Genomic DNA, 26,422 nt, shown 5'->3' with positions numbered 1-26,422 from the left:
AAATAGAGAATATTACTAAAGAGATAGAAATGATAAAAAAGACCAAACAGAAATTGTGGAGTTGAAAAGTATAAAAACTGAAGGAAAAAAATCAATCGAGGGACTCAAAAGCATATTTCAGCAGGCATAAGAAAGAATCAACACACTTGAAGACAGGTCAATTGAGATTATCCAGTCTGAGAAACTGAAAAAAAATGAGAGGAAAAATAAACAGAGCCTCAGAGATCTTTGGGACAGCAATAAGTATACCAAACATATGCATAATAGGAGTCCTAGAAGGAAAAGAGAGAAAGGGGCAGAAAGACTATCTGAAGAAATAACGGCCAAAAACTCCCCAAACTTAATGAAAAACATTAATCTATACATTCAAAAGTTCAATGACTTCCAAGTAGGAAAAATTAAAAGAAACCCACACCTAGACACATCATAATTAAATTGTCAAAATGCACAAGTATTTAAAAGTGAAATTCTGTAATTTAACTGCACCAAAAAAGGTAATATACGGCAAAATATTAAAACAGTTAAATCCAGTTGAATATTATTATTTTCTCTATTTTCCTCTACATTTATAGATTTCCATACTAAGAACTTAAAAAAAAAGAATGTTTGGGCCGGCCCCGTGGCTTAGCAGTTAAGTATGCGCGCTCCACTACTGGCGGCCCAGGTTCGGATCCCAGGCGCGCACCAACGCACCGCTTCTCTGGCCATGCTGAGGCCGCGTCCCACATACAGCAACTAGAAGGATGTGCAACTATGACATACAACTATCTACTGGGGCTTTGGGGGAAAAAAAGGAGGAGGATTAGCAATAGATGTTAGATCAGAGCAGGTCTTCCTCAGCAAAAAGAGGAGGATTAGCATGGATGTTAGCTCAGGGCTGATCTTCCTCACACACAAAAAAAGAGAATGCTATAAGTTGAAGACATCACCTAGAAAAAACAGACATTTCCAATTTAAAATTCTCCCAGCTATTATATCATTTAAGAACGTGGGTAGGACTTCTATTTATAGAAGATGGCAAAGACATACTTTTTCCTATTCCTCCTGTTAGTATAGCTAAAAATCATGAGTATTATATATAAAACAAACAAAAAAGCTGCTGAAAGGTGAAGAGAAGACGGACTGGCTAGGGATCTCAGGACCCAAAGACTGACACAACAATGAGTTCTTTGGGTTTCCTTTCTCCCTCGAGTATCCCAGACTGGGTGCTGGAGAGCTGGCAGCCCAGAAATGTCAAAGGACACAGACAAAAAAAGTCCCAAGAAAAGTCTGCTCTCTCTAGGCACAGAACCAAGAAAGGAGCAACTTAGCAAGACAGAAAGCCTTTAGACAATAACCTCTCTACCCCAGTGAAACATCACAGAAACAGTTGTGGCCCCATCCCCATTTCCTCTGGCAAAGGCTGAGGAGAACCTAGACTTAAACACTTGCAAGGCTGTAATGAGGCGCCTTAATCCTCTCTCCCCCATCTCTCTACTGAAGTTGTGTCAAGAGGCAAAGCAGGGAACCTGGACTTCAATTCCCACCTGGCAGTAATGAGGCAATGCTTTCTCTTCCCCAGCTGGGGTAGTCTGAGTGGAGAAAACAAAGCTATAAATAAACTCCCATGTCTCATAATACCTAAAAGGTCCAAATAGAAAACGATTCATCCAATCAAGAGCCAGGAAAACCAAGTTAAGTAAGATGAATGATGTAGGAAGTATCTCACAAGGACTTTAATACAGATATCATAAGAATGCTTCAACAGGCAATTACAAATTCACTTGGAACAAATGAAAAAATAGAAAAATCTCAGCGAAGAAATCAGAAGTTATAAAAAGAACCAAATAGAAATTATAGAACCGAAAAATACAGTAACCAAACAAATAAACTCACTGGATGTTCTCAGCAGTAGTTATGAGAGAGAACAGAATCAGTGGACTTGAGGACAGATCAGTATAATTTACCTAATATGAACAACAGGGAGAAAACAGACTGAAGACTGAGGGTAGAATAAACATTTTCTGATATGCAGTGTCAAAAATTGACATCTTATGTATTCTTTCTCTGCTACAGAAGAGGTGCTCTAACAAATCAGGACAGTGAACCAAGAAAAAAGAAATATACAGGCTCCAGGTGATGAGTTGAAGGGAATTCAGAGCGTGGAGCAAGGAAACACCCGGGCTAATAGCTGGGCACCCAGTCCAGAGAGCAACCAATGCAGACTGGGGCAGGTGGAAGCAAGGCTTCAAGGAGGCATGCCATCAGGAAATGTGGAACTGACGGAGATCTCGTAGGTCTGCCTGTATTTAGGGTTTTTCTATAGTTTTGGTAGAGAGTTTGAGGATGAATTAGTGATTAGCAGAGAAAACCTAAGCAAACATTAGTAGTAGCCTTGCAGTACTATGTGACGTTTTTAAATTCAAATTTTGCATTTATTTTAATCAGTTTTTGGATTTACTTTCTAAATCTGTTTTCTACTTTATAGTATTTTAATTTTCCTTAATTTTTTTGTTTTGAATTAGTAATGTATTCACATTTCAAAAGATGTATTGAGAAGTCTCCCTTCCTCAACCCACACACTACCATCTCCACACAATATCACTCTATTTCAGTACTTCATTGAATCTAAGTTGCCAACACCATACAGTACACCTGTATTTTGTGTACCACTTAAAAACACATTAATGATAGAATATTAACATGTACTCAATTTTAAATCACATATTGATTTCAGAGATGCTGACATGTATGTCTGCTCTTACTTGTAACATAGTATGTTCTGTACGATTTTTTGTCCACTTTTTTCATTTCTATCCTCTATGTTTACACTGTTTTCTGTTTTAATTTTGTCTTCATTAAGTGATAGTTTGTTCTAGATCTTTACTGAGTTCTGTCAACTTGTGTCATCTCTTTAAGTTTTGTCATTTACTTGGGAGTCTTTGCATTTCATCTTTGTGTGTTTTCCTTCATAGAAATTGTGGTTACTTCATCAAGTAATTTATATTCATAGTCAAAAAATTTTGTTATACATTTCATCTGTCCCCTGTAAATGTTTTTCTGGTGTTTTTTTTTTTTTGTGTGAGGAAGATCAGCTCTGAGCTAACATCCATGCCAATCCTCCTCTTTTTGCTGAGGAAGACCGGCTCTGAGCTAACATCTATTGCCAATCCTCCTCCTTTTTTTCCCCAAAGCCCCAGTAGATAGTTGTACGTCATAGCTGCACATCCTTCTAGTTGCTGTACGTGGGACGTGGCCTCAGCATGGCTGGAGAAGCGGTGCACGGGTGCGTGCCCGGGATCCAAACCCGGGCGACCAGTAGTGGAGCGCGCGCACTTAACCACTAAGCCATGGGGCCGGCCCCCCTGGAGAGTGTTCTCAGTGAACAAATTAGTCTATTTTGTTGCTCTTTTCCTACTTTTTAATTTTAGTTATCCTCATATCCTTCTTTTATTACTCATCAGTGAATGAACTGGGCTAGTCCTAAAAACAGGTTATTTCCATGAGATAGCTATTTCCTTTCACTTGGGCGTGGGAGAGTGGGGAGCTAGTTATTTTCACAACCAAATGCCCTCTTTTTCGGGTGCCACAGAAACAGACTGCCTACCGCAAATAAGGCTAGTCTGGGCACCTGTGTGGGGCCCCACCTCCACAACTTTTCTGAACGATGCTAATTCTAGGAAAGATTCTACAAATAGCCCCTCCTCACCCAAGTTTCTGCACATGTTGTTGCTCGCCAAGGATATACTTTTATACTTCACAGTGTGCTCTTCACCTTCAGGAACTAATTTTTCTAGCACTTTAAAAGTAACTCCATATGTTACTTTGATAAAAAAAAATTTTCATTTTAAACAATGAGAAACAATGTATTACATTTGTAAAATTTTACATTTAGAGTTGGCAAGAATATGGAGAAAATGAGAACACATATTTCATGAGGATGTAAACAGGTATAGTGATTAGAAATCAGAATTTAACCTGCACATTTACTCTGACCCAGCAATGCTACTTCTAGAAATACATCCCAGAGAACTGTTTGCAAAGGGGCTCGATGATAAAGAGATTCACCGCAGCACTGTTTATTACAGTGATAAATGGGAATAACTTAAGTGTTCATTAACTGAGGACTAATTATGGCACCAACACATCTGGGAAGATCACACATTATAGAAATATGTGGTTTTTCACCTTCCTGACCTCTAAAGATGGTATGTCCTAAGGCGTAGTCCTCGTACCACTTCTATTCTCTATTTATACTGTCAGTGGGATCACTTCCACTTTCATGGTGTTAAAGAACATACATCTGCTTTTAATTCCCAAATCTTTATCACCAGCATAGACCTCTATCTCCAATTCTAGAACTGTATAGACTTCAGAATTTTATATCCAACTACGCACTTGACAACTCTACGTGGGTGTGCCTAACCACTTGGAAATCTCAAAAGTAAAATGTCTAAAACCAAACTCTTGATTTTGCCCCCTGCTATTCCCATAGGCTTACTCATTTCAGAAAAGATAATTCCTGATCTATAGTTGCTCAGGTAAAAATTTGCAGCTATCATTGACTCCTCCCTTTCTTTCTACTCCATCAGAAAATTCTGCCAGCTGTACCTTCAATACATATCCAGAATCTGAACTCTTCTTAAGACTTTTATTACCTCCATGCTGGTCCAAGCCACTAAGAAAGCCTAAGGTTCTATCATATCTCTTGCCTTCTTGCAGTTTATTCTCAGCATAGTAGTCAGAGTAACCCTTTTAAAAATAGGTCAAATTGTGACTCCTGTGCCTTAGTCCTCTCACGGCTCTCCATCTCACCCAGAATAAAATCCAAAGGATTTTGAATGGCCCACAAAACCCAACATAATCTGGCCCTCAATTATATCTCTGAAACATCTTGTACAACTCTTCTCCTTGTTCTAGGCTGGTCTCTCTTGCTACTCCTTGTGTATTCCTAATACACAGCCAGCCCTCACTTGGCACAATGCTGATATGTGTGAATTTCACATATATATGTGTAACTACATTACACCAGTCCCCCACCAACACTGTTCAAATTTCAGTTACCACAGCATATTAACTTGAGTAATTGATAAAGTGCAAACTTTGCTGCTAGCTCTCCAGTCCACAAATCACTCTGTAACAGTTGTGCACGATGATTTGTGACCGATTACATGTCTTTTGAAGTGTGTCGGTGATTGGTCACTGCACATCTGTTATTCCATTCATGCAGACAGCAAAGCATATAGTTGTGCTGTCTCATTTCCCAGTGATAAACCCATCTGAAATTTTACACAAGTGGATGATCGAAAGAGAGAACTGGTCAACGAAGATGAAAATGTAGAGAAAAAATGTGACACTTCTGGAAGTAAAATTGGACGTGATTAGAAGATTTGAAAATGGCAACAGCAACGAGAAGACAGGATGAAACCTAGGCTTGTATGAAGCTATGGCATGGACCGTAAGGAGAAAGTCCAGTGGATACAAAAAAAGATTGTGAAGTCATTTCATATCATTTTTTAGTTTAAACTGGAGTAGGAACAGAAAGCCGTTACAGTGACATGGAGTATTCGTTTCCACTCTGAAGAATGTAAAAAAAAATCCCAAACATTTAGGCCAAAGTGTTGAAGTTAGATGGCATGCTGAAAGAAAATGGCAATTACAAGGAGAATGAAACAAAAAACCTTGTACTGTCAATAAAAGATGGTTTCAGTGTTTCAAAAGTTAGCATGAATTTGATTAATGTGAAGCTGCTAGCCCAGATAAAGATGCTGTTGTGAAATGTGCACCCAGAGTCCAAGGATTAGTTAAGGCAGATGGTTTTGACGAAAAAGATGAAGATGTCCCTGGAAGTGATGCTGGCAAACAACTTCACCTTCAAGGAACTCTTGGAGATAATTTACAACATTGAAAAGACAATGGATAAAATGTCAGAAGCAGATCCAGACTTAGAATGGAGTATCACAACTCACCAAGGCATAGAAGGACTCTTGCTCTATACAAATTATACAGTGTGAAGAAGGCAAGTGTTCCAACTACTCTTGATTAGTTTTTAGAAAGAACTAAAACACTTTAACTCTCAACGTTTCTAATGTTTAAATTACAGTGTACTAAGTAAATATTAGTTTTACTATTTTTTTCATTTCCCTATATAGAATAACTGACAGTAAGACAGTTTTTAATATTTTCACAAATGTTTTTAAAGGTCACAGAATAATGCTGATTTCTCACAATGATTAAAGTCACTCTGCACAGTTTCAGCTCGTGTGGTTATTTTTACACTCTGGCACTAATGTGTGAAGTGAGGACTGCAAGTCTTCCTACATCAAAACCTTGGTCCCTGCTCTTCTGTCTGCCTGACATCCTGCTCCAGACCAACACCAGGGAGCATGCTCTTAAACCTCTGCTCAGGGAAGCCTTTCTATAAGTCATCACCTCTTCCTCTCATCACTGATGTTCCCTGTCACAGTGCTTTCTTTTTCTTCACATATTTATTATTTCTCCACACTCACTAGGAAAGTAAGCTTAAGGAGAATGGACATTTTGTCTGTTCTAGTCACTTTTATATACCCCCAGATTTTAAAATGATACTTGGCACACACAAGGCATTCATTTTTTTTCTTGAATGAAGCTTTATGAAGAAGTAGGATCTAAATCTATTAACATGGTAAGCTATTACTGATATAAGTAAAAATGTAAGATAGAGATCAATCAGCAAGATCCTGTTTTTAAGAATCTATCAATCTATCTACATGTATATGTAGAAAAAGATGTGCAAAGATATTTAAGAAAACTGTTACCAATCAATATTATTCTGGGGAGCAGGACTGGAGAGGTGGGTGGAGAATAGGACAATGATTTTCATTATACACTTCAAATATTTTTACACTGTCTCATTTTTTTTCCCAAAATAATATTACCTTTAGAATTAAGAAGATAAAGAAAAAGGCATGTATTAACTATTGTCATCATCCCATTTTTGATAGCAACAACAACTGGGTGTTTACTATGAGGCAGGCTCTGTTCTAAGTGCTTTAAATGCATCATTTCATTTAAATACACAAGAATCCTATAAGGTAGATGTTATAAGTATGCCCATTTCATAAACGAGGTAAATTAGGATCAGAGAGGTTGAGAAACATGTCCAGGTCATGCAGCTAGAAACTGGATATAAAAAGATGCACATAGACAAATTATGTGACATTTGTCACATCTATTAGACTTCTTCCTCCCCAGTTATGTGCAGCTGGAAGCAAGAGTGACAACATTTATGTGCTCACCCCGCAGGCCTAGGTGACCCGGATGTACTCCGCATAGAGCTCTCCACTCGGGGACTAGCCACTTCAGAAGGCTGAGGAGGAATGAGGGTTTTCCGAACTGCCATTCTGAAACAGACAAGAAACAAACCCGGAACACAGCAGTCCGAGGGCATTAAAGGATAAGAAGTACAACACACACATTTGCTAGCCATACTTATGGCAAAATAAAAGCACTGCATAGGCTAGGTATTTTTTAAATGGATTTCTAAATTTTATCAAAGTAATATGGGCATGTTATTTAAAAAGCCAAATAGTAATAAATTATTAGTAATAAAAAGCTTTTAACAAAATACAGCCGATCCCTTACTCATCCCTCTCCACCTCCTGCCCATCTTTCTCCAGGAAGTAACCATTGTGACTCTTTCGGATGCTTTTTTAGCATACCATGTCTCCTTTCTACTTAAATATTACACTTTCAATCCCTATTAAGTCTGTACAATCATTATGATGTCTATGTATTTATACTGACCTGAACAAGGTAGTTAGTGATCAGCTGTGGCATGCAGGAGAGAGGCCACATATGGCTTAGACTGGAAATTAACCACTGGGTTTAGCAATGTGACAGTCGTGAGTGATCGAGACATGTTTAGTTTTGGCAGAGTGGTGGAAGCAAATGCTAGACGAGAGTGGGTTACAGAGAAAATGGCTAGAACCAGAACATACCATTTTGCAATGCCCAATAGTTAATGGATCCAGATACTGATCCTCAAGACGGCTAACATCTCAAAAAGAGTGACCACCAGACATCATATTTCTCCGGTTAAAAGACTAAACCACCAATTTACAAAGTAGTCTCGCCAAAAGAAAAGAACAGTGAATCTAATCAGGCCTTTAGATTCAAGCAACAACTTAGAGAAAACATGGAGGAGAGAAAAAGTGAACTACACCGTGGGTGTAGTGGACTGAATTGAACTATGTTCCCTAAAAAGATACATCCAAGTTCTAATTCCTGGTATTCCTGAATGTAAAAAAATAGGGTCTTCGCAAATGTAATTAAGTTAAGAATCTCAAGATATGGTCATGTTAGATTTAAGGTGGGCCCTAAATCCAACGACTGGTATCCTTATAACAGAAAGGAGAGGGCGATTCAGACACAGACACAGAGGAAGGCCATGTGAATATGGAAGCAGAGATTGGAGTGATGTGTCCACAAGCCAAGGAAGGCAAAGGATTGCCAACAGCCAGCTAGGAGACAGGCCTGGAATAGATTCTCCCTGAGAGCATTCAGAAGGAACCAACCCTGCCAACACCTTGATTTCAGACTTCTAACCATCAGAACTGTGAGAATAAATTTATGATTTGTTATAGCAGCACTAAGAAACTAACACAATGGGGGTGCAATCAACAAAATCCAAGGAGAGGGTGTGGGAGAAGGAAAACTCTACAGGACAAAAGACCAAGTTTCTTCAACAAATAAATTACAAGAAAAAAAGACAGAGGAAACCTATACATTAGAAGAGTCTTGAGAGACATACCAACTAATTATAAGGTGTGCACCTTATCAGAATACTGATTCAAACAAATAATATAAAACAAAAGAAACCTTGTGACATTTGAGACCACTGGAAATTTGAACAATGCCTAGATATTTGATGATATTAAGTAGTTATATATTTTTTAGTACGTATCTCCCAACAGACACATGCTGAAATATACACAAATGAAATGACGTGTTGCCCGGGATTTGCTTCAAAATAATACAGTGGAAGGGGCTGAGTAGGCATATAGATAAAACAAAATCGGCCATGAGCTAATAAGTTGATAACTGAAGTTGGATGATGGGTATACATTCATATGTTCAAAACTGTATTATATCTACACCTTCCCATAATAAAAAGAAATAAACAAAAAAGTAAGACCAACTCCACTCCACTACTTACCCCCCAAAACAAAAAAAAAACACACAAAAAAACTAATGATACACCACTATAAACCTACAGAACAACTAAACTTAAAAAGAGTGCCAACAACAAGCATTGGTGACGATGAATGCAATGATCTGCACTGCTGGTGAGTGTGGCTGGGTGTAAGCACTAGGAAAAACTGTTGGCATTATCTGCTAGACTTGAACATAAGCAGAGCCCATAACACAGCAAATCCCCTCCTAGAAACACAACAAAAGCATTTAGGTACGCATCAAAGGTCACGCACAAAAATGCTCAGGATAACATTACAGCCCCCAACTGGAAAGAACCCGAATATCCATGGATAAACTATAGTACTGTTACACAATGGCATTTTATAGAGCAATAAAAAAATTGCAATAACATCATTTCATTTGTATATATTTCAGCACATATCTATTGAGAGATACATACTAAAAAAATATAATAACCCCTTAATACCATCAAATATCTAAAACTTCAAAACCAAGTAAAGGCAGACAGACACACAAAAAATGCATAAAATATGATTCTGTTCATATTTTATGTTCATATCAAGTTCAAGAAGAGGCAAAATAAATCTACAGGATCAAAAGAAAAACTGGTTAGTCACCTTTGGGAGGAAGTGCCAGTAATGTTCTATTTCCTGATCTATACAGTGGTTGTATGTTGTGCTCACTTTGTGCTAACTCATTATGCTGTACACGTTATCTGCGCAGTTCTCTATACTCAATGAAAATGCTGCAAGAAGCAGAGACTGGAAGAACTGGAGATAGCAAACATACATGACTCCTTTATTTTCTTTGCAAATAGGAACAAACTAATGGGGTAGATAGTGGAGCAAAGTGGACCAACAGAAGAATTTTTTTTTAAGATGGAAGAAATGACAGCAAGTTTATACTTTTTATGTGAATGATCCACCAGCAAGATAAAACTGATTCAGTAGGAAAGAGGGAGAAGAGCTAGAGCACTGTTCTTGAGTAGGCCAGAGAGGCTCCAAGAGTTCACCAATCGAGAGATGGGAAGGCAGAGCACGGGCACAGACACTGGCAGGTAAGGAGATGTGAGAGCTCGAGTTAGGGGAAGTTCTCTTTTGGTGTTTCCATTTTCTCAAAAAAGTAGGCAGCTAATAGTGAATACAGAAGAGGAGCTGTGGAAGTTTTGAGTGGAGCAGATGTAAAATAGTTCCGGGAAGTTGGTTTAGGAAAGTATACTGTGTTGGTCCACTGTAAGATCCCAGTGGAGGTTTGTGAGGCTAAGCAAGACCAGTTCAACACTGTGTTTTCTCTCCACGATCTGCTGTACACACGCATGCACAAAGCAAATTGAGCAGAAAGCTGGATTTAAATCCAGTTTTGACAAAGTGAAGAGGAAGGCAAGGAAGCTGAGGCTGTATGAAAGGAAATGATTGCAACAGACCACAGAACCTGAATGAGAGAGAGCAGAGAAAGAGGTCACGAAAAGCAGTGAAGAAAAATGAAAAGGGAGAAGGATCAATGAAGGGAAGGCTCCCAGCTGGGCATTGTTGGAGGCGCAGTACTGCTGCCAGTGAGGTGGAAAAACAGATAGTGCGACTGCGGGACCCTGGAGTACTACAGAAAAAGAGGGCAAGGAAGGCATGCTGAACTTCTCTGCCGAGGAGGGCAAGTGCTTATGGATGCGCCCTGCTGAGGGAGGGCGGAGGGAGGGGAAGCATCAAAGCAGCGGAGAGGCCAGAGAGCTACGAAATCATTTCTGTTTCCATTAAGTTCAAGACAGAATGAGAGCCAGAAGTTATGAACCTTCTGAAGGACACACAAACATAACTCCAAAATCACAGTTGAATCTGATCAAGCCTCTAGAGCCGCCCTGTCCAACAAAGCAGCCACTAGCCATATGGGGCTACTAGTACTTGAAAGGTGGCAAGTGCAACTAAGGAGCAAAGTTTAGCGATATTTCATTTAAATTAATTTGAATTTAAAAACTGATATTCGATTCAGTCACTGGAAAATTTTTCAGTGTGTCTGGAATAACCCGGCTATGTGAAATTACTTTTTCCACTGCAAATTTTAGAAAATCTAAATACTGACCAAGTGCTTTTGAAGAGAAATGGCCTAGAAATGGCCTGAAAGTGGCAGTGAGGCATGAAGAGGACACCTACCCTACCTCCAGGCCCAGTGACAGGATGGATCGGGAGCAGAGAGAGACACCATTGTGGAAGAGCTCACGGAAATCAAGACCCTCAAGCAAGAGCCAGTTTCAGTTAGAGCAAGAAAGCATGCTCCAAGAAGAGGTAAGGACACGGGACTCTGATAATGACAGACTGATTGCAGAGGGCACAGCAGAAGGATTTCTGGGAGGTGATGAAGTGTGGGAGAAGGGGGCAGATCTTTTGTCTCCAGTGTTGTGAAATTTCAAAATATTTTACCTTGGTGCCGGTTTATTTGTGTCCATTGCATTTACTGTGCTGAGCATTTCATGGTTCTTTAAATCAGGAAAATAATACCCTTCAGTTTTGGTAATTTTCTATGAATTATTTCTAAGGGATCCCCCTCCCTCCTTTTCTCTGATCTGTCTTGCTGAAACTCCATTACTCGGAAGCAGGCTCTCCTGAACTGGTTCTTTAATTTTCTTGTCTTTTCTCTCCTATTTTCTATTTCTTTGTCTTTTTGCTTTACTTTTGAGAGATTTCCTCAACTTTACCTAATGACTCTTCTACTGAGTTTTCCATTTCTGCTATGATATTTTCAATTTCAGGACACACTCTTTTGTTCTCTGAGAGCTCCTTTGTGTAGCATTGCCTTCCTATTTCATGGATGTCTTTTTTTCTATTGTCCTTTGAAGACAGCACTGACAGTTTTGTCTTTGTTCATTTGTTTTAATTTTTCGTTTTCAGTTTTATTCTCCTTGCCTAGCCTCTGCATCTTTCAAGCTGCTGTTTCAGTACGTTGACTGCAGTTTCTCTCTTGCATTGTTAGCAGCCCCCTCGAACCCCTGGTTATCCTTGGTTGAATGTTCATGATGAGGAATAGGGGTACTAAAAAGCTGGTTGGAAGATCTGAGCCTGTGAAAGCCTTGTCTACTTTCAGGTTCACTGTAGGGTGATCTGACTCTCGTCCTGAGGGAACCCCTAGTGTTGGTATCTGTAGCTCTTTCCCCTGGGGCTAGACGGACCCCAGAAGGAGAGCAGAATCCTCTTCTCACTTTCTGTCTACAGAGTTAAGTTCAACTGCCAGGGTTCCGTCAGCCAAAAGAGAGAAGTGGCCTGGGAAGTCTCAGCATTTCATAAATGCTTACTCACTTAATCTGTTTCTGGCAAAATGCTCATGGCCTTCATTGTGCTGGTTGATCCCAGTGGACTGTCTGCAGAGTTTAAATCTGCAGGTGCCTGGGGTTGGGGAGGGGCAGTGTACCCCACAGTGTGGGCAGGGAAGGGGATGCAGAGCTCTAACCACCTCTCACACAGATCTCAGCTCAGCCTCCTTTCAATCCCAGTTCTTCCTGTTCCTGGTCCTTTTGAAGATTCAGCAATTTAAATGAGGATGGTTCTCAACATTCTCTTTTATAGCCTTAACATGCAGCTTTCTCCCAGCTAAGCGAGCAATCACTTGCCTATCTGCTTTCCAGCTTCAAAGTTTTGTTGCTGTTGTGTCCTCTCCTACTCTCCCCATCCTCCTTGTGTGTTTATAACCTTTTTTTACTTTAAGAAGTCTCTTTATTAAAAGTTCTGTAGAGTTTGGAGAGGAAAAGAAATTGAGAAGTGTGTGTTCAATGTGCCATCTTAACTACAAGCTTTGCCTTGCATTTTCACTGATAAGATTACTTTGCCATGGACTGACTTATCCTTAAAAGACAGAGACTCGGATCTATGTTTCATAGCATATCACGTACTTTCCTGCCTAGGACCCACCAACTCAGAAGCTTATATGGCAACACACAACACCATCTGATACTAAATATGACCCTTAATACACTTAGGAAATTGCTCACCCTGAACAATTCATGCTGGACGATGAGGAAAAATACACAGTACATGTTACTGTGATTACTTAGACGAGCCTGAAGAGTTCACTATAAGCTACTTTAGGGGTTCTGGGATTAAACTCCCAGAATTACAGAGAGCTCCTAAAGTAGTATGCAACAGATGCTTATAAAGTAACACCCCCACTGACTCATGGATTCTTTACCATCCTACAGTCTGAGCCTGGCATGGCTCTACTGAACAACCCTGTAATCAGTTATTTTGGAGAAAATTCAAAAAACTCTACAGAAGATGAGAGATTATAGTTTGCTACCAGCATTGGACGAGTGCCTATCGTTTGTGCCAGTTATATCCAGAACTAGAGGTGTCATTTGGCACTAGTGGGTCTACTCACCCATCTGTGGCAGGTTTCTTCCGGAGTATACTTGGCCGGGGGGACGAGCCCTGGGCTGGAGCATTGGTGCTAGCACTCTGGCTGTGGGTTTGCACCACGGTTGTTGCCGCTGGAGCAGCACTGAATGGACTGCTAATAGGGTTGGCTACAAGTGTGGCTCCATCTGCCAACACCACTGCTGGAGGACAGGGAGGGGGCAGGAAAGAAGGATGGAGAGAGGGCAATGGAAGAAACATTACTAAAATGTCACATAAGACAAACAAAAACCATTAGACCACCAGAATTAGACGTCCCATGTTAAGACTGTCCAATTTCAAGAAGATAAGGGATAGGAACACAACTTTCATCTGCCTAAAAGCAGATGGCAAAGTGGGAGAGGTTACTAAGTCTACTGATGCATAATCAGTATCCATTTTTCTTTGCTCTATAACTGTAATTACTAATAAATGAGGTAAAATACACAAAGAACATAATATACTTCAAGAAATGTTCTACAGTTTTTGTAAAATACCACTCTCTGCCTCTCAATCCCTAATAATGGGATTACTAACATTCCAATAATGGGTACTAACATTCCAACCTATCTTAATTTTACAGTTTTACACACAACTCCAAAGAAAATCTTAACAGAATGAGAACACTACCATTATAAGGAGAATTTGCTTTCTCAACTACGAGCTCTTTACAGAATGCTTCTCGCCATGTGCAAATGCACATTAGGCTGCTTATGTAATTTCTAATACATACAATGACCCTGACAGATAAATTCTAAGAAACTCATGTTACAAAGAGGAAACTAAGGCCTAGAGAAATTACCTGAGACCACAAAGCCAGCAAGTGGCAGAACCAGGACTTAAAGCCAGTGTATCTCTTTCCTCCACACCAACTTCCATGCAAAAAATTAAAATTACCTGAAGTCTTTCCCTCAGGCTGAGGCTGCTGAGTACCCATTGGTGCAGGCTGAAGTCCTTGTGTGCTGATTGGGGTTGCTGAGTGAATTCCTTGTGTGCCAATTGGTGCTGGCTGTATTCCTGGGGTCCCAATGGGAGCTGGCTGTATCCCCTGTGTACTGATGGGCGCTGGCTGGATCCCTTGGATATGTCGAGCATGAGATGCATCCACTGTCATCAACTGCATGGGATTTAGGTGGACTGTAGATGCCACTCCAACACCAGTCTGAGCTGTGATGGCAGAGTTTGGAGCCTGAGCTGAAACTAAAAACGATGCAAAAAGTGACTACAAGAATGTTAGCTCTGGTTAGACACAGTCCACATAAGGAGAAAAACTCTAAAACGAAAACAGAATTTTTCTCATTGTGCAAGATCTAAATCCTCAGTTGAAAAAAAAAAAGGTACTACATAAAACTCTCTATATAGGATTTTTTCCCCCTCATTTCCTACCAATTTGATATGATCTTTCTGCAGATTACTAGAAATAGCATTAAAACAAGAAAAAAGCAATCACCTATTAAATTCTAAATGTGAGCCAAGCAACTGTGCTAAATAATTAATATAAAAGTTCTGAGATACATCCATGGCTCCCAGGTCAAGAATCTTTCCTTTAATTGATAGAACCATTATCACAGGCATTTCTGAAATATAGTAGTTACGAATTTTAAATTCAATATATCCACTGAAGAGAGACAACATGCAAGTTTCCTTTTTTCTGTAAGGCAAATATCTCACCTACTGTGTATAAAAACAAACTCAACAACAAAACTGAAAACAAAAGCATTCCTAGGGAGCAACAAAAAAGAAAGGATTTGTCACTATTTGTGGAAAGAAAATAAACACAAAAGACTTTTCTTCTCAGTCATCAAAACAATCCAGAAAATGACATATGCACCCTCATGTTCACTGCAGCATTATTTAAATAGCCAAGATATGGAAACAACCTAAGCGTGCATCGATGGATGAATGGATAAAGAAAATATGATATATATATACATGTAACATAGCACATAACACAACATAGCGCACACACGCGCACACACACAAAGGAATATTATTCAGCTATAAAAAGAAAGGACATATGGGGCCGGCCCGGTGGCATACTGGTTAAGTTCATGCACTCCACTTCGGCAGCCCAGGGTTCGCAGGTTCAGATCCTGGGTGTGGCCCGAAGCACCGCTTGTCAAGCCATGCTGTGGCAGCATCCCATATAAAGTAGAGGAAGATGGGCACAGATGTTAGCCCAGGGCCAATCTTCCTCAGCAAAAAGAGGAGGACTGGCAACGGATGTTGGCTCAGGGCTAATCTTCCTCACAAAAAAAAAAAAGAAAGAAAGAAAGAAAGAAAGGAAATCGTGCCATTTGTGACAACATGGATGGACCCCGAGGGCATTTTGCTAAGTGAAATAAGCCAGACAGAAAGACAAATACCGTATGATCTCACTTATATGTGGGGAAAAAAAAAACAAAGACAAACTGAACTCATAGATACAGAGAACAGACTGGTGGTTGCCAGAGGTGGGGGGTTAGGAGTGAGAAACACGGGGGAAGGGGGTCAAAAGGTACAAACTTCCAATTATAAAACAAATAAGTCATGGGGATATAATGTACAGCATAGCGACTATAGTTAATAATACTGTATTGCGTATTTGAAAGTTGCTAAAAGAGTAGATCTTACAAGTTCTCATCACAAGAAAAAAGAATTCTGTAACTATGTATGGTGACAGATGTTAACTAGACTTATTATGGTGATCATTTTGCAATATATATAAATATTAAATCATTAAGTTGTACACCTGAAACTGATGTCAATTATACCTCAATTAAAAAAAAGGTTTAATTGAATAAGTTTTATAAACCATATAGAGCTTAAAAAAAAGGTAAGTTAGGGGCCAGCCCAGTGGCGTAGTGGTTAAGTTCACATGCTCCGCTTCGGCAGCCCAGGTTTCACAGGTTCGAATCCCAGGCATGGACCTATGTACCGCTCATCAAGCCATGCTGTAGTGGCATCTCATATAAAGTAGACGAAGATGGGCATGAATGCTAGCCCAGGGCCAACCTTTCTCAGCAAAAAGAGAAAGACTGGCAACAGATGTTAGCTCAGGGGGAGTCTTCCTCACCAGGAAAAAAAAAAGTTATTATTATGAATGAAAAAAGTATAGCGAAAAGTTAGCACATGTAAATTTATAGTCAATGCTCTATTGCAATTTTTCCATTGCTATAAAATAAATAAATAATCCATAGAGCATTATTAGTTTCTTCCTGAGAAGTGTACGTTTGTTATTTCTATTCAATAATAGTTTTTGGGCATTTGCCTGTTGTAGAACATGCAGTCTAGTCATCATTCCAAGCCTTTTCAAGATCCAGTCTTACTCCATGCTTCGTATCCTCACTTGCACTATGCTCCTGCCAAAACCGATGCTGTTCCAAGCACACATTCTATGCTAATGCTTTAGTCACAGGCAGAAACGTGCTGTTCTCCAATCCCACCACAGCTCTGTCCTACCATTCTGAGAGATGCTTTCCCCATGTCATTTCCTTTAGGGAATCATTCCTGACCCCTCCCCCTCCCCCCGCCAAGTGGAAGTAACTTCTTGCACCTCAGCAGCAGCATGGCTTTGCCCCAGCCTCTCTTCCGGGCCTTAGCACACTCCCTCTTGTAAGCTTTCTTCACGTCCTATCTCCCTAGTAGACCCCAAGCTTGTTGAAAGCAAGGTCTGTTTAAGAGTCAATTTTAAAAATAAAACCTACACAGGACCTTACATATAGTTTCAATAAATATATGTGGAATTAATAAATGTATGAATGAACTGGAAAACATCTCTGAAACAAGTAAAATTTCAGGAACAATTTGAGAGAGATCAATTACTTGCAAACTACATAAATTATGTATATATACTCATCATCATACATTCATAGCTATATTTAACTAATAACTAATGGACCAAGAATCCATCTTTATAAGCAACCGGAGACTATGAACAGCTGGTCTAATCTATCATAAACTATATATTAGGGCCGGCCCTGTGGCTTGGCGGTTAAGTGCGCGCGCTCCGCTGCTGGCGGCCCGGGTTCAGATCCCGGGTGCGCACCGCTTCTCCGGCCATGCTGGGGCCATGTTCCACATGCAGCAACTAGAGGGATGTGCAGCTATGACATACAACTATCTACTGGGGCTTTGGGGGGTAAAAATAAATAAATAAAATCTTAAAAATAAATAAATAAATAAAATAAACTATATATTAGAGTAACCCCATATTTGGCAAGATCAGAGCCTATTATATACAAATTTTCCTATCCTCTTCTTGATTTGAAGAACATCTGCCTTAAAATCATTTAAAATAAGCCACTGAATTCATAATGCTTAAAAATAGGACACTGTAGTTTGGTTAATAAATCATTTCTTCAGTCATGTCCGTTCATGTTTAGATTCACATGTCTGAAAAATAATGTAGCACTTCTCATCTGCATCAAAATGACAGTACTGGTACTGGAAGAAATAAAGTGTTTTGACTGTACTATTCATTTTTCTGTTAGTATCCACCAGGGCTACTGTAGTAGTGAAAGAAGAAACTTGGAAAAATAATAATGCAGAGAAACAGATGATTGGCAGAATCCCCAACACTTCTGACAGTGCTCATATGATGGATTTTTGCAATAAACGTTTATATAAATGATAGTGTCTGCATAGATAGTTTTAGCTCAAGAGAGACTCTGCATGTACTTTTCAGCTGGCTAGCATTCAGAGAAATACGTTTTGGTCATGAGTTACAAAATGACAGCATTGCTACAGAAGTATCACCTAGCAGAGGAACCTTAAGGTAGGTGTTGTTACTGACAGACCTGAAAATTGTCAGCAATAATCCTAATCACACACACACACACACACACACACACACACACACACACACACACTCGCTCTCTCGCTCATGAAATTTACTTCCTAATTGTCAACATGATACTTTTTGCATCCTACTTTTGGCAACAATCAATTAAACATGGTTTTATCTTTATAAGATTGTTAATAAAAAACACTGTTATGAATTTCCTTTAAAAAGATGTTATTACTTTGATGTACAGTAAAACATGACAGAACATTCAGAACAATTCAGATATTTTTCCACATTAAATGAAAAAATTAAAATAAAACTTGGGGAAGGTTTTCAGGGAAACACCAACAAGAAACCAATTCAGAGATGGAGAAATCTGTTTTCAAAACTATCTAAACACCTTACAGTGTCTGAAAGTTTTAGACCAGCACTGTCCAACAGAAACCTAAGTCATACGTGCAATTTTAAATTTTCTAGGAGTCACATTAATAAAGTAAAAAGAAGCAGGCCAAATTAATTTTAATGATATATTTTGTTTAATCCAATATATATCTAAAATATTATCATTTCAAAATGCAATCACTATAAAAACTTTTAATAAGATATTTTACATTCTCTTTTCCACAGTATGTCTTCAAAATGCAGAGTGTATTTTACTCTTAAAGCACATCTCAATTCAGATACTAAATTTTTATCAGAAATATCTGATTTGTATTTTGATTCCATAAAATCTAAAATTTTGAAAAAGTAATTTCACATTACTAAGTTGTTTCAAACATATTTGAAATTCCCCTAATTTTAATTAAGTATAACAAAAAATTCAGTTCTTCATTTGCACCAGGTCCCCTTTCAAGTGGTCAGTGGCCACAGGAGGCCCTGGCTGCAGCCCTAAATTGCACAACAGAAAGCAAGGTCCACAATCTGGACAATCTGGCCGTCTTATGCCTAAAGTGAGCTGAGGGTCCCACAGGAAAAGATTACACAAACCCTGAGGTTTAAGTATTGTTTTTTCTGGATTGGCAAAAAGAACACTATTTACAAGTCAGGATAATAAGTGGTGAGCATAACTGGACTAACATTAAAAATACAATAGATATCCCACAGAACAATAGAAGCTCCATAGGAGTATAGCTTTATTCATTTTAACGGTACCACCAGTTTAAGGTCTAACAAAAATTAACGTAATTATCCTCAGGGTGGGATAAAATCATGTAAATATCACTAATAAATAACAACCTTTTAACAGATCACAGAGATGATTTAAAATCTTAAACCTTCAGATTTTAGCCTAATCTGCAAATAGAAGCTAGAGTAATTAAACTCATACCAGAAATACTGATCAATTTCTATCTTATTGCTTGCAAAAATTAATATGTTAAAAGTCACGTTAACAGCATCACTCATACCTGGATACTGTCGGATGGTGGAGACAGAGCTGGTGATTGGGGTGTATGTGTGCGCAGCCAGTGGGTATGCAGAAGGTGGGTACGTTGGCAAAAAGTACTGGAACTGAACAGGAACAGACGGTCTATAGATAAAACACAGATAATATAAAACAAAATGGTCTCCTTTCTTCTTTACCTTCAAATGATCCTATCCCCTAGGTCCCCTTCATACTCTTAACTGCCATACCAACATTTCCCAAATTGTGTCCCAAACTAACTATTAGATCAAAGGACAAAGATCTAGTGAAAATAATGTTTTAAAAAAGAAATGGATACTATAAATAACTATTATCAATAAACATAAAAAATATATAGAATAATAATTACCAAGACCAACTCAAAAAACTCAGTAATCAAAGTTCTTCCCTACTCAATTCCACTTGAAAGACTAAAGCTCAGATTGTTTTTACTGGCAAATTTTATCTAACATACATAAAACAGATAATCTCCAACTTACACAAACCGATTCAGAAACCAGAAAAAGAAAAGGGATCTAACTTATTTTTTAAAATGAGCTTAACATAGCCTTGATACCAAAACTGGACAGGAAGAATATGAGAAAAGATTATAAATAAATCTCACTCTCTACACTTACACAACAATTCCTAAAGAAAACTGAATTAAGTACTATATAAAATTAAATACATCATGATCAAATAAGGTTTATCACAGAAAGATAAGATTGATTCAGTATCAGAATTTCTATTACTGTCTTAGATCATATTAAAAATTAAAAGAGAACAATCGTTTGAAACTTCGCAAAAGATATACAAAAAATATTTAATAGCATTCAATACTTAGTCATGATGTAAATGCCTAAGAAAAAAGGAATAGAAAGAAACTTTGTTCCTCAAACTGAAAATACTATCTACCAAAATCTATAAGGAAATTTCAGAAGAATTCCCATTCAGGTCAGGAATAAGACAAGGATGCTCACTATCTTTGCTCCATTCAACATCATATTGAAAACTCTAGCCAACAACATTAAGAAAAACATAAGTATTCAAAATGGAAATGAGAAAAAACTCCCTCATACCTCAAAAAACTGTTTTTATTTGTAGATGAAATAAACAGCTACATAGGAAATCCAAGAGAATCTACAAACTTTAAGAGCTGATAGGTGTGTTCAGTAAGGTGGATGGACACAAGATGAATATATTAAAACCTGTAATGTAAGTATTCCTATACACCGTGATAATCAAACATGAAAATTTAAAAATGATCCAGGGGCCGGCCTGATGGCATAGCAGTCAAGTTCACGTGCTCCGTTTTGGCGGCCCGGGGTTCGCAGGTTCGGACCCTGGGTGCTGACCGACACACCGCTTGTAAGCCATGCTGTGGCAGGTGTCCCAAATATAAAGCGGAGGACGATGGGCACAGATGTTAGCCCAGGGCCAGTCTTCCTCAGCAAAAAGAGGAGGATTGGCAGATGTTAGCTCAGGGCTAATCTTCCTCACACACACAAAAATAAATAAATAAAAATGATCCAATCCTGAAGTCACTTACTTCATGTGTAGTGTACCAGGTCCTTGCTATGGAAGAAGGGAGACGTAAACGTGGAACGGGGGAGGTAACGGGGTTAAACTAGAGCTATCAGCATGTACTACAGGGTTTTTAAAATGTTATATACTTCCCACCTCTGCCTGCTGAAAGGGCCTAGAAGAAATGACAATCAATAACAATGAACAGACCTTAGTTTCTAAATGATGAAAAGGAACCAGGGCTCCTTGAAGAAATGGTAGATTCCAGGGCTCAGACAGACAATGTTCAGGAGGAGCTTGGAGTATCTTGTGGTGGGAAGTAAGGAAGGGCTAGAATGACCGGGACATGGCAAAACCCACAGGAACTAGTGTGAAGTAGCTCCCAAGGACCAACCCGGAGACAACTGAGCATCAAAAGAGATGACAGTAATGGATTATAACAATGAATAAAACCAAATCCATGAGCCCATGCTGATTTTAAAAATAAAATACACAACAAAATAAATGGGGATAGAGAAAATTTCTCTTCATCAGAATGCCAAGTGAAAAATGTGGATGAAATGATAGTTAGAAAAAGTCATTATTGAGCCAGCCCTGATGACCTAGTGGTTAAAGTTTGGTGTACTCCATTTCAGAAGCCTGGGTTCAGTTCCCGGGCACGGAATCACACTACTCATCTGCCAGTGGCCATGCTGTGGCGGCGGCTCACATAGAACTAGGAGGACTTACAACTGGGATATAAAACTATGTACTGGGGCTTAGGGGAGGAAAAGAAAACAAACAAAGAGAGGAAGATTGGCAACACGTTAGCTCAGAGCAAATCTTTTCTAGCCAAAAAAAGAAAGAAAAAGTCATTATTTTGCAAGCATCAACTGATTCAGCCAAGAATCATCAATAGACACTAAAATTATTAAGTGCAAGTTTACTGGGGTACAGGATATCTATAGTCTCAAAGTATTTCCACACCGACTAGTTGTTTACAAAGGAGAATAATACACCTTTCTAGTAGAAAAATCTGGCAAATGTCACCTTCACCAGTAATTAATGTTGACATAACTAACAATGGAACAAAGGCATAGCATGAGGTCTCTGGTGTAATAACAATGAGAAGAACATATCACCTAAGTGGTATTTGCTCCAGAAAAGCATAACCTGCATCTAACTATGAGGAAACAATTCGACAAGCCCAAATTGAAGAATATTGTACAAAGACAACTGGCCTGTCTATACTCTTCAAAAATGTCAATGTATGAAAGCAAATGGAAAGCTAAAGAATCATTTCGGATAACTGTACTGTGGTTAAGAGAATGTCTTTGTTCTCTGGAGATAAAAATGGAAGTACTCAGGGATAAAGAGCCACAATGCTGCAACTCTTGTTCTCAAAATCACTCACAATAAACAGAGAAACACGAAACAAAAAAAATGGATACTAGGAGAATGACCATCAAAAGGAGAATGGCTGAATACATACAGCACACTTTCATAAAACTAAAAAGGAAATTACACAACGTATTATTTTCAGGGGGAAAATTTGAAAAATCAAAACAATTAACGGGGCACAATGGGGCAGTGTAACTGGCACATTCCCTCCTACCTATTGTCACTTCGGGTTTCCATGGCCACGGGATTTGGAGAGGCCCGATGTCCTGAAATGGGAATCAAGCTACTTCTCTCTGCGGGATAATCAGGCTGGATCCGGGGAGAAGTGTGTGTGATCTGCTGAGGCACCACCTTAGCTAGAAGCAGTAAAATCCAGTTACATTATTGCTCATATGCTATTACTGGCATGCCAAAACATTCTTGGCCAGCAGCAATCTTACGAAGGCACACTAAAAAGGATAGATTTTTAATCAAAATAAAAAATGAAAGATGAGAACGTAAGGTTCAACTGAATTATTTCAACCCAATAATCCACTGACATATTCACATTGTTATTTCTCAAAGCAGGGTTCAACATTAATACTTTAACAAAAATATCAGCAACCAGGCCCTTTCCCCCTCACCTAGCTTCTTGGAGACCTTTTCTTCAAAAGGAGAAAACTTTTTAATTAAAAAAAAAATTCAACAAAAATTTGAATACACAAACGGCAAAGACCTTAGATTCTACTCTATGGTCCATAACTACTTACTAATATGTAGCTAATTAGTAATGAATAGATCATTTCAATTTCTAAGTCTCAGTTTCCTCATCTCTGAGGAGGCCTTCTTTTCTAGATAATCACTTAATTTCCTATGTCCTATGATTCTGCATAACAGTTTACAGCAAAATCAAAATGACCATAGACTTTCCAAATTTAATCTGAGGCTCAAAGTTGCTCTCCTCTACAATTTGCAATCAGATTTTGTTTAGAAGTAGAGCTGAACTGGGACACACTTTACTGTTCTTACAGACCTGTCTGTTAACTCTTGGGAACTTGGAAAGAAAAGCTGTGACCTCACAGACATAGAGGGACAGCTTCCATCTGTGTAAAGACCCAAGTTACACCAGTGACAGGCACATAATCACTCGAGACTAGGATGATGCCACCACGTTACCCAAAGTGCAGCACACTGAAGACCAAAGGAAAGCAGCACAAACCCAGCACGATGCCCAGCTATTTCCTGAGGGAGGCAGCTGGAGAAGCTTCTGCAGGATGATAGCTGGGCTGCCCAATTCGACCACTGATGATGGCATCGATGGGCTAATGCAGAGAGAAGCTGGCATGACACATTTTCCATCAGTAATCATTGCGGGGGTGCCGAGTGGAAAGCAACTAAGCCTTGTTTTTTCACTGTGCCCATAAAAGGTAGGAGAAAATAATGCTTTCAATAGGAGTGCAGCTGTCATGTGACAGAGTAGCTAACCAGTGGCTGGTAACCATAAACACACCCATGAATTTATACCTTTTAAGTTTTTTCTAATTAAAAAAGGAACACATTCTCAATTATTAAAAATAAATATATAAAATAAAGGAAAAATATAATGCAGAAATTGTAAGTTGGCCATGATGCTATCCTGCAAAGATAATCCATTTTCTGAATGCTATAATCATCTGACTCTGCTTTTTATAATTCTGAGACCACTATCATGTGTGGGCCAGAGCATGGAGAAAAATAAGGAGGGTACTCTATTGGAAATGCACATTCATTACATGTGAAAACTCCATGCTCGTGGTTAATCAGGCTTTCTTCCCCTGACCCAACACACGCCTATTAGTAACAACAGCTGAATTCAATATTTAATCTCACCTGGAGAAAGCAAGTACCACTTGGAAAAAGTCGCTTAGTTGATTTTAATATATCTCCTATACCCCAACCTGAAAACCAATGCTCTAGAGTTAATATCAGGTTTCCCTTCTCAACTGGGGTACCTTTGTACAGGGATCCTATTATAATGTAATAAAGAAATATTTGGGTTGCTATAAAAGAGAAAAACAAAACTAGAGCCTGAACCTGATGCAACTTGACAAAACCAATCACAGTAAGTGGCAGATGTTAAATTTGTTTGGACACCTCTGTCAAATGATTTTCATATCTAGAATTTGGTAAATGGTTAAAATTCAAAGATAAATGAGCTGGGGAGATATAGAATACAGTAACTTAGGACAGGCAAAAAGCTACTAATTTTAGCCAAATGAATAAACATATTTCCGTTTCCTGGTACTTTTAGTGAATTTACTTCCACAGTGTGATCTTTTAGCAAGGTACAGTGACATTAACAAGAACTATTCTCCAAATAATTCTTCACAGACAGGGTTCAAGACAAAACCCGAGAGCACCTAGGGTACACTGCCCCCTCTTTACTGGTATGATTTTCTTTAAAGTTTCAGATTCCCTAGTGAGACTCTCGACTGTAAACATTAAAAGAATGGGTGTGGTTGGCTCTGACGTTACAGGGCTGAGGATAACTCATGACACTCTTGGGTACAGCCAGAAAATGACAATATGGAACGATCGACGACTTTTTTCAACAACAGTGCATTAACACTAAAACCACACACACACAAAACAACTTCTTTTCACAGCAGCAAAATTAAATTCAGAGGGGTATGAAAGAAGTCTGGTTTCTCCAATGCCAAGCTGTAGTGAGCAGTAATGTGAGACAGACCCAGCAGCAGCATTCTCTCTGCTAAAAGCCTTCTGTGGGGCTTAGTGCCAATTTAAGGGCTGGCATGGCCCAGTTATCTAAAAGAGGAGGAGGGGTTTCCTGGGTCTACCATTGTTCTGGAACAGCGTCCTCAAAGTTCAATAAGAGGGCTATGAAGCTGCATCCTGTCTCGAATGCGAAGGAGGAAGCAGGGAGGCAGGGACCACCTCAGTGCCGGGACATGGCAGGCAGGGAAGCCACACTTCTGTGTCTGGGCACCAGATTTCTGATCAAGTATGTCAGTGTGCCCTCTCACAAAAAGCAGTCCTACTTCTAAAAGTACAGTATATTAAAAATAGAGCCGCTTTCCTATATCTTTGGGAGTGGAGAACAGTAAGATGACATACTCACCGTTAGAGAACCAGGGCAAAGGTAACACTAGCAACCAAAACCTGGGGCTTCTGGGTTCAAGAGAGCAGTGTTCTGCCTCACAGGCCACAGTCTCTGCTTTGGAAGCTGTGACAGTGAGATATCAGCCCTGAGGATAGGCATCAGCAGCCTGTAGCCTGCGGGCCAAATCCTGCCCAATACCTTTTCGTATGGCTCGTGAGCTGAGAATGGGTTCACGCTTTTAAATGGTTGGGGAAAAAAATATAAAAAAGAATATTTCATCACACACGAAAACTATATGAAATTCAAATTTCTGTGTCCATAAAAAGTCTTCCTGAAACACGGCCATGCTTATTTGTTTACATCTCATCCACAGCTGAGTCACTGAGGCACAGACCTACGAGGCCTACAGAACCTAAAACATTTCCTATCTGGCCCTATGGAAACAGTCTGCCAATCCCTGCTGCCAGAGACTCAAAAATCTCAAAGATTTTTCTTTTTTTTTTGGTGAGGAAGATTGTCCCTGAGCTAACATCTGTGCAATCTTCCTCTATTTCATATGTGGCCGTCACAGCATGGCTTGACAAGGGGTGCATCAGTCCGCGCCTGGGATCCGAACCCGCGAACCCCTGGCCGCTGAAGCCAGCGCAAACTTAATCACTATGCTACTGGGCCGGCCTCCTCAAAGATTTTTTAATATTCCCTTAATATTTGAAAGGGGACTAAAC

At 39.2% G+C, this 26,422-nt stretch overlaps 1 protein-coding gene across 14 annotated transcripts in view; it reads right to left on the bottom strand.

Moving 5' to 3' along the window:
- SAP130 (Sin3A associated protein 130) overlaps nucleotides 1-26,422 on the bottom strand; it is a 79,678-nt gene that overhangs the window by 27,713 nt on the left and 25,543 nt on the right. For 9 of the 14 annotated variants that reach the window (XM_058548733.1, XM_058548726.1, XM_058548728.1 and 6 more), the window contains 5 exons: nucleotides 22,833-22,974; nucleotides 19,719-19,840; nucleotides 14,445-14,747; nucleotides 13,534-13,711; nucleotides 7,257-7,361 (listed from right to left, as the gene is read on the bottom strand). In XM_058548733.1, coding sequence (XP_058404716.1) covers nucleotides 7,257-7,361; nucleotides 13,534-13,711; nucleotides 14,445-14,747; nucleotides 19,719-19,840; nucleotides 22,833-22,974 — 850 coding nt within the window. The remainder of the gene's footprint in view (nucleotides 1-7,256; nucleotides 7,362-13,533; nucleotides 13,712-14,444; nucleotides 14,748-19,718; nucleotides 19,841-22,832; nucleotides 22,975-26,422) is intronic. The other 5 variants (XM_058548727.1, XM_058548730.1, XM_058548734.1 and 2 more) reach the window with 3 other exon arrangements.

The sequence above is a fragment of the Diceros bicornis genome, chromosome 10 (genome assembly GCF_020826845.1).
Source record: "Diceros bicornis minor isolate mBicDic1 chromosome 10, mDicBic1.mat.cur, whole genome shotgun sequence".
NCBI lineage: Eukaryota > Metazoa > Chordata > Mammalia > Perissodactyla > Rhinocerotidae > Diceros > Diceros bicornis.
Note: the sequence above shows the minus strand (reverse complement) of the source record. Positions and strands in the feature narration are given on the sequence as shown.